We start from the raw sequence: 18,560 nt of genomic DNA, 5'->3' as shown, positions 1-18,560 counted from the left end.
AGAAGTCAGGCAATGGTGACACACACCTTTAATCCCAGGATTTGGGAGACAGAGTCAGATGGATCTCTGTGAGTTCAAGGCTACCCTGGGTTACACAAGATCAATGCAGAAACAAATCCAGGTGGTGGTGGTGGCCTAAACCTTTAATCCCAGTACTAGGGAGTTATACACCCTTAATACCAGCACTAGAGGGAGTATAAAATGAGAGGAGAGAGAGCATGGGACTCTTCTTAATCTCAGGGTCATGGGTTGAAGCCCTACACTGGCCACCAAATGTGTCATGATTACCTCTCGTCTTCAGGCAAGATTTATTTACCAAAATAAAAGTACTATACCACTACATTCTTTAAACTTTCTATGAGCAGATATTATCAAATGAATTCTAGACAACAACAGTAATGATAAATGGTACAGGTTTCTTTCTTTTATAAGGATAAATGGGGCAAAATAAATTAACTAATATAAGTCATGTCACTATAAAATACACAGATGACTATGATACTTTTTTGCACAGTTCTAGTTTACAAAAGAAATTCAAGAGAAATGACAAACAAATGGCCTTGTTGACACTATAGAAATTGAGACTGGTGAGTGGGAACTGGTTTGCGCTCCCAGAACAACTGCAAAATTGATGGGCTTAGAGAAAACTCTGCTGATTCTCCACCAGCACCCTTGCCAGAGGAACAAGTTGACAAAAACCAACGGGAGATTCCAAATACATCTCCAACACTGAAGAGTGACAGGTAGGAGAGAGAATTTGAGGTCAGCCTGGGCTACCCAGTGAATTCCAGGCCAGCCTGGTAAGAACCTCTCAACCTCCATACTTCCACCGAAAAGCGAGAGCTGGGAGGTACTAACTTTAAAGGCATCTTCTAAAATGAGATGTAGAGTTAAAACCTTTGATGTGATCCGGATCGATCATCTAGGTGGTCACTGCAATTCCCCCACAGTGCTAAGGGGATTCTAATCTGTCCTATATGATGGAATTATACTTCAGCGGTGCCATCAACAAAAAAGTCCACAAACTCTGTTCATAAGTTAGTCTGACACTGGTGGGCTTGGCTTGCTTTTTGCTTATTAATATTTTTTTTGTGAGCCAGTCTTATTAAGTGGTTCAGTCTGTCGTAGGCCACAGCTACCCTCCTGCTTCATCCTCTGAATGCTGGGAGCACAGGTGTGAGCCACATGCCCTGGTGAGTGTCTGGACTTTACAGTTTCTACATGGGTACCGGCAGATCTGCAGGGGCTAAAGGGCCTACAGTCAGGAGCTCTCCATGCCAGCGTGGTAGGACATTTGCCCAAGGTATCACAGAATGACAGAGTTTCAAACCAGACAGCGATAGAAGCTTTGTGCACCCTTCATAGGAAATTACCCCCGCTCCAAGTTTAAGCAATGTGCTCGAGATGACGCAGATCACAGTAAATTAATTGTAGTTTCAGAACTAGAACCCAGGACATGGTTTATCATTGGACTATGAATCGATCCTCTTATTTTGCAAGCAAAATGTGCAACTGTACTCCTGATTTTACACCCAATTTTCAACTCGGATCTCTCTATCTGGTAAAAGCCAGGAAGCTATATGGATTCATTATGTAAAAAAAAAATTCATTAGTCACTTAAAATAGAGTAGGATATGCCTGAAATAAAGAAATTAAATTTCGTAGACACACAATGCAAAGTTTGAGGCATTGATATGATTTTGTTAAACAAGAATTTTCCATGCATGCCAAAGGTTTAAAAAGTCACATTATTGATGAATATAGAAATAAAATGTATTAAAAGGTTCTCCCATTATTTTTTCCTAAGAGAAAAAACAAAATTATCTTCCTGGACCATTACCATAGGTAAGAGAGTTGCTTTAGGAGTCATACCAACCCACCTTGGAGTTCAGCTTCGGGCGGGCTGCCTATCCCATGGTTCCACAAGATGGCAGTGTCGTACACAAATGTGAGGCGGAGCTCGGACTTCAAGTCGAAATGCTGCCAGCCTCCCACCCCGACAGGGGAATGGAACACGTAGGAGACATAGAGAGGAACTCGAAGGGTCACGTAGGACTGCACTAGGTTCAGGACCTAAAACGATGAAATCATTCCCATCAGTGTTAAGCAAACCAGCCTGATCTGGCAGAAGCCATCTCTTTTCCCTTCCCTGAAGATTTTGTGCCTTCAATGAAGAACAACCTTTCCCAGTGCTGTTTTCCTGACTTCACATACACTGTTACCACTATCACGGGCAGCAGGGATAAGCACTAGCCTTCCTTAAAATAAACACTGTTTTCAGCAGCATAGAACAGCAGCTTTGTCAAGGTACAGGCCTCATACCACATAATTTACCATTTAAGTGAATAATGCAACCACCACCACAATCAACTTTAGGAATCTAGTGCCCGGGGAAGTCACCCTCCTCACGGTCTGGGTGGCTGCTAATCCACGCCCTTCATTTGCCTCTTCTGATCATGTAGAAATGAATCTTGCCAGTTGCCCTTATTCCAGTTCACTCCTGCCTTTTACTATGGGATAACAGGCTGATATATAGATATATTCCATTTTATCGATCTACATCAGAGGAATGGTGTGTGTTTAGAACTCCTATGCAAAGATGTGTCTATGAACTATTTTTTAATCATGTAGAGGAAGTTAGGAAGAACATAAAGATGTAAAAACAAGCATATTTAACAACGACATGGTGCAGTTAGGATATTTCCAAACAATTTAACTAAGCTGTCTTTGAATTTTATATTTTCTTTCTTCTGGCATTCAACAGTGGATAAAGGAGGTCCAGAGGACAAATTGACACCTGTCAAGTATCTTCCACATTTCAGACAACCTGTTGGTAACTGGTGAAAGCTAGTTAATATTTGCATTCTCATAATTGTATGTATGCAAGGTGGTTTGATGGATGGATGGGTGGATGGGTGGATGGATGGATGGATGGTGGATGAATAGATGGATGGGTGGATGGATGGATGGGTGGATAGATAGATGGATGAATGAATGGATGGATGGGTGGATAGATAGATGGATGAATGGATAGATGGATGGGTGGATGGATGGATGGACAGATGGATAGATGGATGATGACTAAAAGCAAAGAGGTAGAAAAATGAAGACACAGAGAAATTAGGCAAGTTCACCAAAATTTTTGAAAACTTATTTTCATTTCATATATATGAGTTTTTTGCCTGCATGTATGTATGTGTACTACATGATTCAGGCCTGGTGCTCACAGATGTCAGAAGAAAGCATGAAATATCCTGGAACTTGAGCTACAGACAGTTGTGAGCCACCATGTGGGTGTTGTGAACTAAAGCCTGCAGGTGCAGCCAGTGCTCTTAACCACCTGGTCACCTCTCCATCTCTCCATCTCCCCCGCCCCCCCATCAAAAGTCTCTGAACCTCCTGAGTGGCCTATGGAATTTGGACCTAGATTCTAGCCTGCATTCCTATCTCCCACGCTTTAGTATACTTCATACAATGCAGAGCAGCCCTGAAACCACCTAACAGAAATTACTGCATTTTAATCTTCAAACACTCTAAGGGACCAGGGCAGCGATCACATTGCCTCTCCGTGCAGGAAGGAATCATCAGCTGACTCTTCTTGGACATTCTAATCAGGTTGTTGGAACTGGTGTCCCACAATGAGTTGACATAGTCCACAGAGAAACCCTGTCTCGGAAAAACCAAAAAAAAAAAAAAACAAACAAACAAACAAAAAAAAAAACCCAAAAAGAGCTGACATAGGGACTAGACATACAGTCATGAGAATGGCACAATGATAAGTCACACTGTTATGGAGTTGAGAATAAAGTCTTCCAGTCATACACACGACAAGCCAAATCAATAATGAGGAATACACATAACAGGAAAGAACCAGCCACCGGACAAGCAACCTGCATGGTTCTCACCTGTGGGAAGCGGACACGCCCTGCTCCCTGACAACTCAGAGCCTTGTGACTTGAAGGCTTTGGGATGCATTTTCCAAGAGCAGCCATAATTACTACCACTGATCAATAGGTTCCGAAGAGCAGTTAACACTCTGGCTATCTGGGAAAGTGACTTGGTCAACCCATAATGCCACTGGTGGTTAAGATTTATTCCTCATTCTGGGATTCTCATAATCCACCAGTTACAATGTTAGGCTTTAGGCATGGACTTCCAATTAAAATTTAAATTAAAATTAATTTAAAATTAAAATTTATGTTCACCAGTATTGACCTACTCTCTATCAAATGCCACGTGGAGGAGTTCAGGAGGGAATTTTTAACTTGTACTCTCAATAAGATAACTGGAATATAGCACTCTGTATGATCCTCACTGGGTTTTATTTAACTTTTTGAGATTTACTATGCTGCCTAGTGGCAATCCTCCTGCCTCAGCTTCCTGAGTGCTGTGATAACAGGTGTGAGTCCCCATACCTGTTTCATTGTTTATTTTGTTTAATCCTTGATGTGGTGATTTCTGAACATAGGATCTACCCTCGTCTTATACATTTTTTTTTTCTTATTTAGGGCCAGGTCTTCCTGGCTACCTAGAGTCTCTGCCTGGAGGAGACAGGAACTGAATGGACCCGACTTCACTCCTTCGGTCACCTGCCTGTTTCTTCAACCAAAAACCGCAATGCAATTATTAATTTCCAACGCCACTCTCCCGAGCATTCAATTTCTTAAAAGAAACCTTAACCTCGGGACCTTTAAAGGCATACATCATCAACTGAGGCCCAATTAGTGAACTGACATGCCCCTGTTGACATTTAAAGATAATTAACAGAAAGAGGCGAACAGCAATTTTAAGATTATATTTAAAGGGAGCAAATATCCTGGAGAAAGTAACACATACCGTCAAATTTATATTACGCAACCAAGTGCCAAGCATATTATGTAGAGAGGATATTGTTTGCCCAAGGGCCTGAGGCAGGGGGCTCTCTGCGTGTGAGATGGGTAGGGGTAGGGATGAATGTCATATGTGGCATTATACATATACAGAGGCTGGCCACTCGGTCTCCATTTACAAGGCTCATTAGCAGCACATAGCTGATGGCTACCATGCTGGACCACATGGCTCTAGAGTCCCATTCTCAGTGCCACACAGAGATGACGGCGATCACACCAGACAGCACAGATATAGATCACCATATCTGAGGGGTTTTAGTTAGGCCACATATACTAGAAACAAAAAAACATTGAAAATTTGTTTGCCAGCCCATGTGTATGGCTCGTTAATGCAGCATATGTGGTTTGTATTTGCCTGAAAGACAGAACACAGGCAGAGTTGTTAGAATTCTTGCTCAGGGATGTCACTGGTGGGGAATGACCCCCACTGTGATGTGTTTTTCTTGGTTCTTTTATCGCTTCAAACATCTATTGTAGTAATAAGGGCGGCAGCGGGGCTGCGTCCCCAACACCCCAGCCGCCTGCCCGGCTAGCTTATGCCCCGAAATAATTACACGGACACTGTATTCTTTTAAACACTGCTTGGCCCATTCTCTTCTAGGCTAATTCTCACATATTAATTTAGCCCATTTCTAATCATCTGTGTGTAGCACCCCAAGGTGCGCTTACCGGGGAGATTCTAGCCTAGTCCATCCTGGGTCGGAGCTTCATCCCGGGAGCGGGGCATGGCGTCTCTCTCAGGCGTCTGCTCCAGAGAGGAGAGCTGTCGAGACTCTGAGCTCACTTCCTCTTCCTCCCAGCGTTCTGTTCTGTTTACTCCTCCCACCTATCCTCTAACCAATAAAATGGGCCAAGGCAGTTCTTTTATTAGCCAATGACCTTCCTCCATCAATCTATCAAGACGGAGATATTGGTGACTATATAAAACATCACCCATCAAAAAAATAATGCTTCAAGCCTCATAGCATGCAGCTAGCTGCTCAGTTGAGGGGGTCATTTCAAATCCTCACCCAGATTCTCTGAGTAACATCCAAGAGTGCTTAGGAGCAAGGAGACCTCGGCTTCTGCCCAATCACAGCTCTCTGTAGGCAGACGAATCAGAGAGGAAGGCACAAACCCTAGGTAGGTACAGCCACTAATTTGTACAATGAAGGACAACTTCAAGGGATGCTTGCTATAGAGGATTATAGATAACCTAACGAACAACACAGAAACATGGCTGAGGACGTTATGACGAAACACTCAAAAGGGGAACATCATGGAGCCATGAAGTTATGAGTCTGGCAGGTATGGGCATACACATCTTTAATCCTAGCACTCGGGAGGCAGAGGCAGGTGAATCTCTATGAGTCCACAGCAAGCCCAGTTTATACAGCAAGCTCTAAGCCAGCCAGGGCTATGTAGTAAGGCTGTCTCAAAGGAAAAAAAAAAAACTTTAAAGACCTTTCCCTGTCATGGCGCATGCTCATGTTAAATTACATAGAGCAGCATATAAAATAAAGTAAGAAAAATTAAGCCACCACCATTGCGATGTGTATGCTTACTAGAGAGATTAATGGGTCTTTGTGACATCATGGTGGGATAGTGGGCGAGGCTTGGTTTGACTTTCATTTGTTCTCCCGAGTTCAGAAACGATGTTATTTTGGTTACAAAAATTAACTGCAAGATCTGAGAGCATAGGCAACCACGTACATCATGAACATTGTGTGAACTGCATTGCTCTTGACTGATACAGCATGACTTACTTATAAGAGAGTCAGTGAAGGCAATATAAAATAATAGGATAAAAAGACCTGACTTCAGATATGCATTCTGGCCTCAGGGTTCATGTTTGTAAACCAAACACTCCTGTAAAAAGGAGGTAAAAGTTCTTCCTCAAACAAACCAGCTAAAGAAAAATATTCATTCACATTTCCAGACCGCAGAGTGTCTGTCTTCCCAGGAGCATACTGCAATTTCATGCCATAAGAGCAAGCTGTAATTGGGCTGCATGTCTACAGCGTAGGCCTGCCAGTTGGGCAATGTGACCAACTGCTGCATCCCTAAGAAGTCGAGAGAGTCAAGACGTTAGCCTTGAACCACAGCCAGGAAAGCTGAGGAGAATGCTTTTACTTTTCAAAAAAAAAAAAAAAAAAACTTGTTTAAGAAAAAAAAAATCACCAAAACTTCCAATTGTTTAAAAACTAAGTTTAGCTAGGCAGTGGTGGCACATGCCCTTAATCCCAGCACTCGGGAGGCAGAGGCAGGTGGATCTCTGTAAGTTCGAGGCCAGCCTGGTCTACAAGAGCTAGATCCAGGACAGGCACCAAAGCTACACAGAGACACCCTATCTCAAAAAACAAACAACTAAAAACTAAAAACCTTAAGTTTAATTTCTGTCAAGTGTTTCTATTGCATGCTCAAACAACCTTAATTAAAGAAAAAACAAACAAGAACAGAAACAGAATATACATAGAGGTAGAACAGAATTATTTATTAAATATGTATCTTTTCTTTTTTGTTATCTGCCTTTGAATTTTGAGGTTAATGGATAAAGATTGTTTTAGAATCAAATAAAGTTAAAGAACTTTAAAATTATTTTTCTGAAGAGGCAAACTTCTTAGCCTTTTAATGGGTAATGACTTGACCTATATAAGTCTCCTTTGCTGGTGCGTATGGGGTCCTCACCCAGTCCCTGGGATGTTTCCCAGTACAGACTAGATGTCAAGTGACTACTTCATGCATATACAACCGAATAAGGAGGTCTCAATACAAGCTGATGAGAGCTATAGTCAAACTGCACAAAAGTCAACAAAGGTCATTGTTGTCAGCACACAAAAACCCTGGATTTTTCCAATCGTCCCTTCACTTTGGCAACTCTTTCTTATAGGTGAAGTAGTTTGAATAAGGAGTCTGGAGTCAGAATATCTTGTGTATCAAAACAGAACTTTAAACATCACACATACACATACACACACACACATACACACACTCGCACGCATGGTAGCAACTTAGCAATATTTCACAAAGGTAGCTGTCGCAAGTACAGGTTAGTAAAAGTTGTTTGCACAGTGCTAGCTTAGGCTAAAGTGCCAAGTCTACGACAGGTGCTGAGGCTGGAGGTAGTGTCTGTTCGGCGCTTGGCCAGGACTTTGAAGTACTTTTCTTGGCAAGTGAAAGACAGACAAGTGTGTGCGCGGCTGATGGGAGTGTTTGGCTACCCACAGAGCCACTCCTACACCCTAAACCCGCCACTCAAGTTGATGGTTCTTTATTGTCACTGGTTTATCCAATTATTAATTCAGAAATGTGACCATTTATAAGACTGGAGAGATTCCTAAATCAGAATCTAGTTATTCTAGGATGCAGTGACTTTGAGCACCACCTCTGGAATTGTGCTTCCCTTTTAGATTGTGCTGCCTGTGTGCAGCTCATGCTGCAGACCTCCAGCACCAGCTCCTGTGCAGCTCCTGCACCAGTACCTGGATTAGCAAACTTCATCGCCTCAGCTGAGGATGTATTTTGGCACATGGTTTCCATAGTGGGTGCTGTGCAATGTTTATCTCTGAGGGACATTGGGAAGCTCAGTTGGCTTTCTTATAATAGTGTCTATGACTGAATCCATTTTCATAGTCAATTACACGTTAGGATAAGTTCACGATGGGTTACCAGCATGGGCACACGAGATAAGCATAGGCACACAAACGGGAGGAATTTGAGAAAGCTACCCGAGTTTTTTTTTTATTTGTTTGTTTTGGTTTTTCTCTTTTCTTATCTGTAAACAGGAGTGGGTGGGGCGGGGCATGGTATTTATTTTTATGGAGTTGTTGGGAGGTCAAGAAGACTAGATGTACACAACACGTTTAGAAAAGTGAAAGGCTCGGGGCTGGAGAGATGGCTCAGCGGTTAAGAGTATTGCCTGCTCTTCCAAAGGTCCTGAGTTCAATTCCTAGCAACCACATTGTGGCTGACAACCATCTGTAATGAGGTCTGGACAGAATATTGTATGCATAATAAATAAATATTAAAAAAAAGAAAAGTGAAAGGCTCACACGTAACAATAAATTTACTAGTTAGTATTATTGACTTTCACCAACATTGTTGTTATTAGTTTTGGTTGAGACAGGGTCTTATATAGCCCAGGCTGGCCTCGAACTTCTCATCCCTGTGCCTCTAGTTCTGAGTCCTGGGACTACAAGTAACAGGTGTAAAGTGGTACATTTGGTCTGTGTGGTGCTGGCTAACTTAGGGTTTCATGTACATTAGGCAAGCACCCAGGCAACTGAGCTATATCTCCGTCCCCAGTGCCATTATCTTAATTTTCAGAACTACCATTTGACTGTTTTCTTCATTCTTAGATCCATAAATGAATGGAGGAAAGGGAAGGGGATGTCCTGGAGGGTCAGCTTTCTTTTCTATCAACTTACATTTTTTTCCCTCTACCCATGGCTCAGCAGTGTGCATGTGAGCTATGGAGAGAAAGGAAGAAGGCGTCGACAGTCTGTAGAGAAATGAAAGTTTAGGTCAAGGAAGGAGGTAGCGGTGAGTGGGATGGTCCATTTTTAAGCTTTCCTTTGAAAGTGCAAGCACTGTTTTCACTAGCTTGTTACCACGTAGATTACACTGAAGGTTTTAGAATGTCATAAAAGAACCTGCAACCTCAGTGGTTCACACTCAATCGGTTCTTCTCCGTGATGTTGATCACCATGGTTCCATCAGTAGATTGATTTCCAATAATACAAAAGCAGAAAACCTTCTCAGAAGGGATTCTTAGATGTACACCATCTACTGAAAAAGCTTACATGAAAAACCTGGGGGCTGGAGAGATATTTCAGTAGTTAAGAGCACTTGCGCTTTCTGGAATCTGGGTTCAAACTCTATCATCCCCATGTTAGTTTACAGCCATCTGTAACTTCTGTCTCAGAGGACACGATGCCTTTTTCTGGCCTCTGGGGTATCAAGCAAAATGTCCATACAAACAAACAAACAAGCCAACAAATAATTATTGGCTGACTGACCTTAGGGTATGCTCTTTCTCATTCCTAGTGTGTTATACAAGCTTTTCACAGAAGACAAACCTGGCTGAAACTGGCAGTTGCCAGTTCCAGCCTAACAACAGAACCTCCCACAGTTCAATCAGAAACGCAGCCCTGGCTTCAGTTACTTGAGATTGCTAGACACAAAACATCTCTGGACCCAGATGATTCAACAGAACGATGAGCATAAAGCAAAAACAAAACGAAACAAAGTCGCATCAGCTTAAATGAACACTTCACATTGAGCCCCCAGATTTAGTAGGAAGAATTAAACAGCTCAGAGGCAAGCCTTGCCTCCAAAGCAAGCTTGGTGCACTACGTTGGCCTGCAAAGGCAGAACAAGCGTTAGCAGCAAGAAGGCAGGGATGCAGTGGGAAAACTAGCAGTCTGAGTGACATATGAAAGATGAGAGAGACATGTTTCCACTCTGTGGGGAGGACAAAAGATGTTCCTGGGGGTGAAACAGGCTATAAACAGGCCCACAGAGACACTCTGGATCACAGAAAAGCAAGCCGACAGAGACCCAACCGAACCACTGTGCCGTCCTGTGGCGTCTCCTAGTTCGTTGATGTCAATTGACCCTGTGTTTGAAGCGGCCAGATAGGAGACAGGGATTTTATAATGACTGCACAGATTCTGGGAGGAAGAGCGGAAGGTGTGTGATCTGAGAGAAGGCTGAGGTGGTGTTTTTCTTTTCTTCTTCCTTTCATGTGGCGAAACCAGACTGAGGAAGAAGTACCCAATGGACTACCGCCCAAGAAGGCTTTATTTAACATGTCTCTGCAGACACACAGCTAGAACGCATCAGACTCAGATGGCAAGTGTCCACTTACTTGATGAGAGCACCAGGCTATTCCCACCACTTCACACTGCCTTTATGCTACACTCTAATACAGGCTTCCACTAATTCACACTACTTACTGACGCCTCTGATTTTTGAGAATAGCAAGTCTTAGCAGCTGCTACCTGCTAGCTTCCAGGCATCATGAGCGGCTACCCACGAAACACGAACTGTAGCTGAGATAGCAGAGTTTCTCAGTTCCACTGTGGTAGCGAACTGATGGGCAGCTACCATAGACTTCCCCTTTATTTTACTAAGAACCCAGCAGGAGGATAGCCGTTAGAAATACACCTTCAGGGCTGGGCGGTGGTGGCGCACGCCTTTAATCCCAGCACTTGGGAGGCAGAGGCAGGCGGATCTCGGTGAGTTCGAGACCAGCCTGGTCTACAAGAGCTAGTTCCAGGACAGGCTCCAAAGCCACAGAGAAACCCTGTCTCGAAAAAAAAAAAAAAAAGAAAGAAAGAAATACACCTTCAGGGACTTCCAATTCTAGTAGATTGCCCTTGGCTAAATATGGAAAGATATGGTTCATTCTGCATGTCATTTACTACTTTAACATATAGATCCCTCTTATACTTTTTGTTATTTCAGGATTTTAGTTCAAATACTCGCTATAATTTTCAATACAAATTTTAGATTTTTAAAAATTATCACCTAAGCACAGACTCTGGTCTTTATTATTTCAGAAGTGGTCTTTTGATGGTGTGGCCGGAGGGCTTTGTATATCTCTTGTATATTAATATTGTATGACAGATTTGGATGGCATCCCATCCACTGTCCCTCTCTGACCAAAGGCTACCAATACTGAAATAATAGTTGAGAGTTGGAAACTACTGACAGAACCATGCAGCCAGTTCGTCCAAGGAGCAAGGCTCAGATGTTGGAAGGTGTACCTGGCCATCCGTCCCGATGGTGCCTCCGCAGTCTGCCAGGAGCTCTGACATGTCATAGTAGCTGACAAACTCCCACAGACAGGCTTCCAGGTTGAGGTTTCGGTAGAATCGTAAGGTGCTGGAACCCCTGACCGGCACACTGTACTGGTAAGGATAGGTCTCTCCAACGACCTCTGGGTTCTTCGTGGCATTAGTCAGGAAGCCATGGTGGGTCTTCACTTCGTTGTAGTCCAGCAGGTTGGAGCACTTGTGGTTACCGACTCTTGTGCCGTCAGGGCTGAGGGTCAGCTCAAAGTTGGATAGCTCTCTTGTGGAGATGACGGGCAGCATCCCTGCAGGGAAGCACAATGAAGCCGTCTGCTCTTACTTGCATTTTTGTTTTAATTTTAAAGACTGCTTTTTAAGTTGACAGACTTTCAAAACTAGGTAGAAAGAGTTGGAAAAAGCAGATGGACTTGAAAGTCAATTTGCAAACTGAGGATTAAGGAAGCGAAACCAACCAGGTTATAAGCACACTAACTCCCAAGACTTTACCAGGATAGCTACTGTCTATGTGTCTGAGGTCTCGCTTTACCCACGGTACCTACCATCTATATGCGGCATGGTGACAGTGAGCTTGATGAGGTTTGCGAAGTCTGGGTCCTCGGGACCAGTGTAGCGCAATTTAGCTGAGAATGGCTCCGCCCCTACCACCCCAGGCACACGGGGCTGACAGAGACCTTGAAGAAAAGGAACACATCTATGCTAAGAGAAGATAAAGACGACAGCACATAAGGAATGTTTTAATGTAGGTGCCATTGCTTTCTATATTTTAATATTCCCCGTGATCTAAGACCTGGCTGAGGATGAGCATCAGAAGGAAGAGGACTGTGTGAGAGGCTACTGCAGCATGCATTCGGGGACCCATCAACAGTTCCTGGTCAGACTGACCAAATATGATGACCATTTATGCCAGGGGCATATTCACAAAATTACTGTATAATGTGAACAGATAAGAAGAAAATGGGTGAAATACAATACAAACCAAGTGTAGTCAAACAGGGTGAATCTTTTTTTTTTTTAAAAAGAGTTATTAGCCTTTTATTTTTTTTTAAAGATTTATTTATTTATTTATTTATTTATTTATTTATTTATTTATTATGTACACAGTGTTCAGCCTCCATGTATGCCCTCAGGCCAGAAGAGGGAACCAGATCTCACTACAGATGGTTGTGAGCCACCATGCGGTTGCTGGGAATCGAACTCAGAACCTCCGGAAGAGCAGTCAGTGCTCTTAACCTCTGAGCCATTTCTCCAGCCCAAACAGGGTGAATCTTAATGTTACCCTAGAACAATATGATGAATCGTGAGATATGTATCATATACTAGCTATAATTAAATATCACTCACTGGAGACTAAAACTAGAAGTGATTGTGTGTTTAAGAGTGCTGGAGCTGATCGCAGAGCTTTGCAGCATTATAACTTCTATTCGTGTGTGTGGGGGGGGGGGGGCGGCAGAGTTATCATATCCCCTGGAGCCGGACCTACAGCTGTGAGCCACCTGGCGTGGGTATTTGGAACCGGACATGGGTCCTCTGGTACATGCTCTTAACCACTGAGCCATCAACCTAAACCTACTTCTTTAATTTGAGAGTTAACACATTTTAAATAGAAACATGCATTACAATTTTTAAAACCCATTTAATTTAGGAATAGGAGTCTAAGTTAGAGGTGGAGGTCTCGTGTGCATAAGAGCCTGGGCTCCATTCTCAGCACTTCCGACAGTAAACCAGGGGGAGACAGCTTGGTGATTGAGTCTGCTGACTGCTATTGTGGACGGCCTGGGTTCAGTTCCCAGAACACACAGTGGTTCACAACCATCTGTAACTCTGGGTCCAGAGCATGTGATGTTCTCGTCTGGCCTGAGTGAGCTCTGCGCACACGCGGTTCACATAGGTATATACAAGAATACATACATACAAAAAAAAAAGAATACATACATACATACATACATACACTTCTGACCTGAGTGAGCACTGAGCACACACAGAACACATAGGAACATACAAGCATACATACATAACACTTAAACTGAAAATAAATAAAACTTTAAAAACAAACCTAACCCACCAAATCAAAACCAGACCAACAACAAAAACCATACAGAAATGAGGTATTCGCGGTACCAGAGTGTTTCCCCGCCGTTCACAGGGAAACGGTCTCTCACCTTCCTCTCTGCGGATGGTGACGATGGGGCTCATCAGCTCCAGGCCTTCATTCCCATTGGTGTTCACGGCACGGGCTGCACACTGTACCCGGGAGCCAGGCTGGAAGTATATGGAGTCTAACGTGATCATTTTGGAAGACGTGAAAAAGGTATCAAAGTCTACCTCTCTCATAGGGCTGGTTACGCCATCTGGGCCGGCAGGAGCGCTAATCAGCCATCGGTATCGGGTCAAAGTGTCATTGATGCTCTCGCTGGCACAAATAGAGCCTGTTTTGTCATAGTCTGGATATTTGGGATTGCAAGCCTAGGGGAAAGCAAACAAAACAGTGTTAGGAGCAGAGTAGAGAGTACTGTGGACTTGATTCTTCTCAAGTTCCTTCAGCCCCCATGCTCCCATTGCATCTCCCCCGCCATGCTACCGTTCTGTCATAGAACTTCTGAATTCTTATTCCCAGCAGTGATTGTTGTTTCTGACCTCAGAAGTGTTAATCACAGCACCATCTCTTGAATCCCCAGAGTCATTCTTAGCCTTTTCTCTCATGCTTCTCTCCCCTCTTTCTCTGCCCTACAAAACGTATTAGAATCTCCCTGTCCCGTGAGGCTGGTCACACCACCACGGCTAGCAGGATGCTAGCCAGACATCCATCGGGAGCCCAATCCTTCTCTTCCCTTCGTCACATCCAGCAGGTGGGTGACCTTGACCACTCTTAATGTTCCTTAAGCTGACTCCTTCTTGCCATTCCCATGGCTCCTTCCCAGCTAATTCAAGTCCTCCCTTTCCAGCTCGTTACACACTACCGCTCCACTAACTTTCCAACAGGATACTCTTCTCAGGCATTTCTGCATGAAAACACTTCCTGCCACCCAACAGATGAATTCCAGGTGCCATTCAGAGCCCCTTGTAAGGGAACACCATATTATTCACGCCTTGGTACCCTGACGGAGATTCATTGTGTGCCTGTGATATGTGGAGTGTCTGATTACAGCTGCGGTGACATAAAAATACACGTCACAGCTTTTGTTCCCGGGGAACTTAGAAGTCAGTTATGAGAAGGCAGGCAAAACCTGTAATGGCTCCCTCCTATTCTCCCTGACAGCTGTCCTTTGCAGAATGATCCTCCTGTACCTGAATCTTAAACTGTCAGAAGTCTACGTGATCCTCCACACCGCAGAGCTATGGAGCCTGAGTTTTCCCACCTGGCCTTGCTCTTTAACCCCTTCTGTGCTGAGCTCATGCTTTCTGATTTACCTGACGCTGAGAGATTCTTAAGCCGCACACTGTGAACTCAGTTAATAGGGTTCTGCTTGTTTGTTTGTGTTTTGGGAGGGGGAAATGGGAACTTCATTCAATTATTGTTATTTTCTGTTTTTCACAGCTTCAAGTTTAAACCTTAAATTTCCCAAGACAAGGCTTATTAAAGTTTATAATCACTTTAAACAGTCGTCCTATGTGGCTAGAGGGATGGCTCAGGGTTAAGAGCAGTTGCTGTTCTTGCCAAGGACCTGGGTTTTGTCCCCACCACCTACGTGACAGCTCACTAACTCCAGTTCCAGGGGATCTCACGCTTCCTTCTGCACTTTGTGTCAGGCACCCATGTGGTGCACATGGCATGCACAAACATGCAAGCAATGGCATGCACAAACATGCAAGCAATGGCATGCACAAACATGCAAGCAATGACATGCACAAACATGCAAGCAATGCACATGCAAGCAATGACATGCACAAACATGCAAGCAATGACACGCACACACATGCAAGCAATGACACGCACACACATGCAAGCAATGACATGCACAAACATGCAAGCAATGACACGCACACACATGCAAGCAATGACATGCACAAACATGTAAGCAATGACATGCACAAACATGCAAGCAATGACATGCACACACATGCAAGCAATGGCTTGCACAAACATGCAAGCAATGACATGCACACACATGCAAGCAATGACATGCACACACATGCAAGCAATGGCATGCACAAACATGCAAACAAACATTCATACATGTAAAACAAAAAATAAATAAATTTTTTTTTAAAAAAGAATTATCTTAAAATTTTTCCCAATTTTATCTATTTCTTACCGTAATGCAGACAACAGGATAGCCAGACACAGGCCCAGTGTCCTCCTTGGCTCTTGAAATGTCATCATATATCAGCAAGGACACAATGTGAGGGACAGAGGGAAAGGTGACATCCGCCATGCTGTTGAATTCCTCTATATATACAATGGCCTTGGTTGCCTGGAAGGAAAGGAGAGTGATCGCTGATTTGTTAACTATCCGGGTTCTCGGAACTTCTCCCTTTCAGAAAAATGACTAGAAAATCCCCGGGAATCACTGTGATGAGAAACTGTCCTGCCCAGACCCATGCAGAGTGACAGGCCACACACAGCTTATTTCATGGACCCTGGTGGTTTTCTCATCTCGAATGTTTGTAGGGAAGGGACCTAAGCCTTGAGTGGTTCATCCAAAGGCTGGCTACTAGCCCATGAGATGTTTAGGTTCTAAGGTTTTCTCTTTAGTTGTGAGGCTAGTAGCTAACTCAGTTGTGGCTTTGTGAAGTTGAAAAAACATGAACAACAACAACAACAACAAAAATCCATTAATTGATAGTGGGAGGAAAAAAACCGACAGACACCTTGAAAGAAGTGAAACGTTTAAGGTCATGGGATTGTGTGGGCTTTCGTTATGCGGAGAGGCCAGGGAGAAGCTAAGCTGTAGGTGGACAAAGGCCAAGACGACCTGGACCATGGGATAGAGAAGATGAGAGCTAGTCAGAAGGCGGTTCTGGACATTGTCTACCCAAGGAGGAAAATCACCTCTACCCATATCCCTGGCTCTTGAACAGCTTTCCTAGTGCTGATAACGGATAGGACAGTTCTCAGGCATCGCCCTGACACTTTCAAAAGCTGAAAATACTGCAAATCAAGTGTGTTTAATCTTCTTAACCTACCGAACATCATGGACCAAAAACACAGGGCTGTAGGGTTGCAGCTCGTGATTGCGGAATAAGGATAAAAGTAAATTCGAATTAACGTTTTTACAAATAATTTTACAGCGCTGTAAAGGCAAAGAAATGTAAGTTGAATCATGGTCACATCAAAGGTATTTCTCTGTTTTTAAGGGTCTTTAACAGTAAAAGTGAATTTAGCTACGCATTGTTCTTTTACCCAAAAGAATGTCACTTGTCACTCCATAAAAACAGTGAAAGATTCACAGAAAAATCTATTTGATCAAGACTTTGTACCCGCCGATCTTGAGTTCTAAATATGGCTTAACAGGATAACAATGTAGCTGGGGAGATGGCCAAGAGGGTAAGGCACTTGCTGCTACGCCCAGCATCCTTAGTTTGATCTCCAAAACTCATATTGTGGAAGGAGAAAACTAACTTCTGTAAGCTATCCTATGACCTCCATGTGTGCTCCATGGCACCCCCTCCCACCACGAATACAAAAAAAATAAAGTTAAAAAATTCTTAAGGGACAGCAATGCCACAGAATTACCACTTTTACTGAATAATAAAAACATATTCCCCATTTGATTCCTTATTGATAGTGGACAAGATGATGAAAGCAGTGCAGTACACTTACACATACTATTGTTGAAACTGACCTTTTCCTACAAACAGAATGTAAGTTAAGAAATTATTTCCCCTGTACAAAAACAAATTCCATGGTGATTGCACCTATCTTGAATAAAATCTGGTAGGCAATATGATGTATGAAACACCATTTTGCGACTATAAAACTTTGAACCTGAAGTTCTCAACATCAGATTCTAGCCATAGTAGGGGGGACAAGTGGGCACCTTGAGGGCCAGGAAAGTGTTTGGTGGGTAAATATGTCTGCTTTCAACGAGTGTTGAATAATTATCTCATCCTTGTGGCAGTCAATTCCACATTCAGTCACGACACGGGAAGGCTAAGAGGGCTAATGGGGGGGCCCAGGAACTGCAACTTTGAATTCCCACCAACAAGATCTTCCAAAGACAGAAAGGAATATCCATCCAATCAGAACAGAAACTAACGTGGGTGGTTGAAAGGGATCATGCATATCCCTTGTCACGTAGAACGTCATCATTCCTTTAAAAAGGATTTACTTTTCTATGATGTGCATGAGTGTTCGCCTCCCATGTATGCATGCGCACGGTGTGTGCAGTGCCTGCAGAGACCAGAAAAGGACATAGGAACCCCTGGAATTGAAGCCACAGATGGTTGTGAGCCACCGTGTTGGTGCTAGGGCCTGCACCCATGTTCTCTACACGAGTAGCAAGTGTTCTTTACAGCAGAACCATCTCTCTTACCCCAAGTCCCCTCTGCTGTGACTTCTCACGTGCGGTTGCTCTAAGAAAAGGTTGACTTATGGTCTCACTTACCTGTGTCTCTGCTACCATGTTTTCATCTGGTTTTAGGTGAACTGTGAAGGCTTCCCTCATCTCTCTTACCCCGTCGAAGAGTACTTCAATTTCAACGATATGCTGGGTTTCCCCTTCCTTAAACTCGATTTCTGCAAATACAAAGTCACTGATTTAAGCTTTTGCAAATGAACCTGAGATCTTGGAGTGGTTTATAACAAGGGCATTTTAAACTGGGGTCCAGTACATCGGTGCACACATGTGGCATGTGTGTGGTTACTTAAAGGGAATCAAATCAAACCGCTAATTTATTGCTGCTATCTGTACTATACTGTTTTGTGTGTGTGTGT

General features: G+C 43.4%; 1 protein-coding gene across 1 annotated transcript in view; it reads right to left on the bottom strand.

Moving 5' to 3' along the window:
• The window catches only part of Frem2 (FRAS1 related extracellular matrix 2), a 126,202-nt gene that overhangs the window by 9,631 nt on the left and 98,011 nt on the right, over positions 1-18,560 (bottom strand). Inside the window, exons 12-17 of the mRNA XM_041659196.1 lie at positions 18,232-18,362; positions 15,940-16,098; positions 13,846-14,149; positions 12,226-12,357; positions 11,639-11,970; positions 1,881-2,073 (exon numbers count right to left, since the gene is read on the bottom strand). Coding sequence (XP_041515130.1) covers positions 1,881-2,073; positions 11,639-11,970; positions 12,226-12,357; positions 13,846-14,149; positions 15,940-16,098; positions 18,232-18,362 — 1,251 coding nt within the window. The remainder of the gene's footprint in view (positions 1-1,880; positions 2,074-11,638; positions 11,971-12,225; positions 12,358-13,845; positions 14,150-15,939; positions 16,099-18,231; positions 18,363-18,560) is intronic.

Source organism: Microtus oregoni, unplaced genomic scaffold, assembly GCF_018167655.1.
Source record: "Microtus oregoni isolate MIOR12 unplaced genomic scaffold, Mior012 000010F_ref0000083, whole genome shotgun sequence".
Lineage (NCBI taxonomy): Eukaryota > Metazoa > Chordata > Mammalia > Rodentia > Cricetidae > Microtus > Microtus oregoni.
Note: the sequence above shows the minus strand (reverse complement) of the source record. Positions and strands in the feature narration are given on the sequence as shown.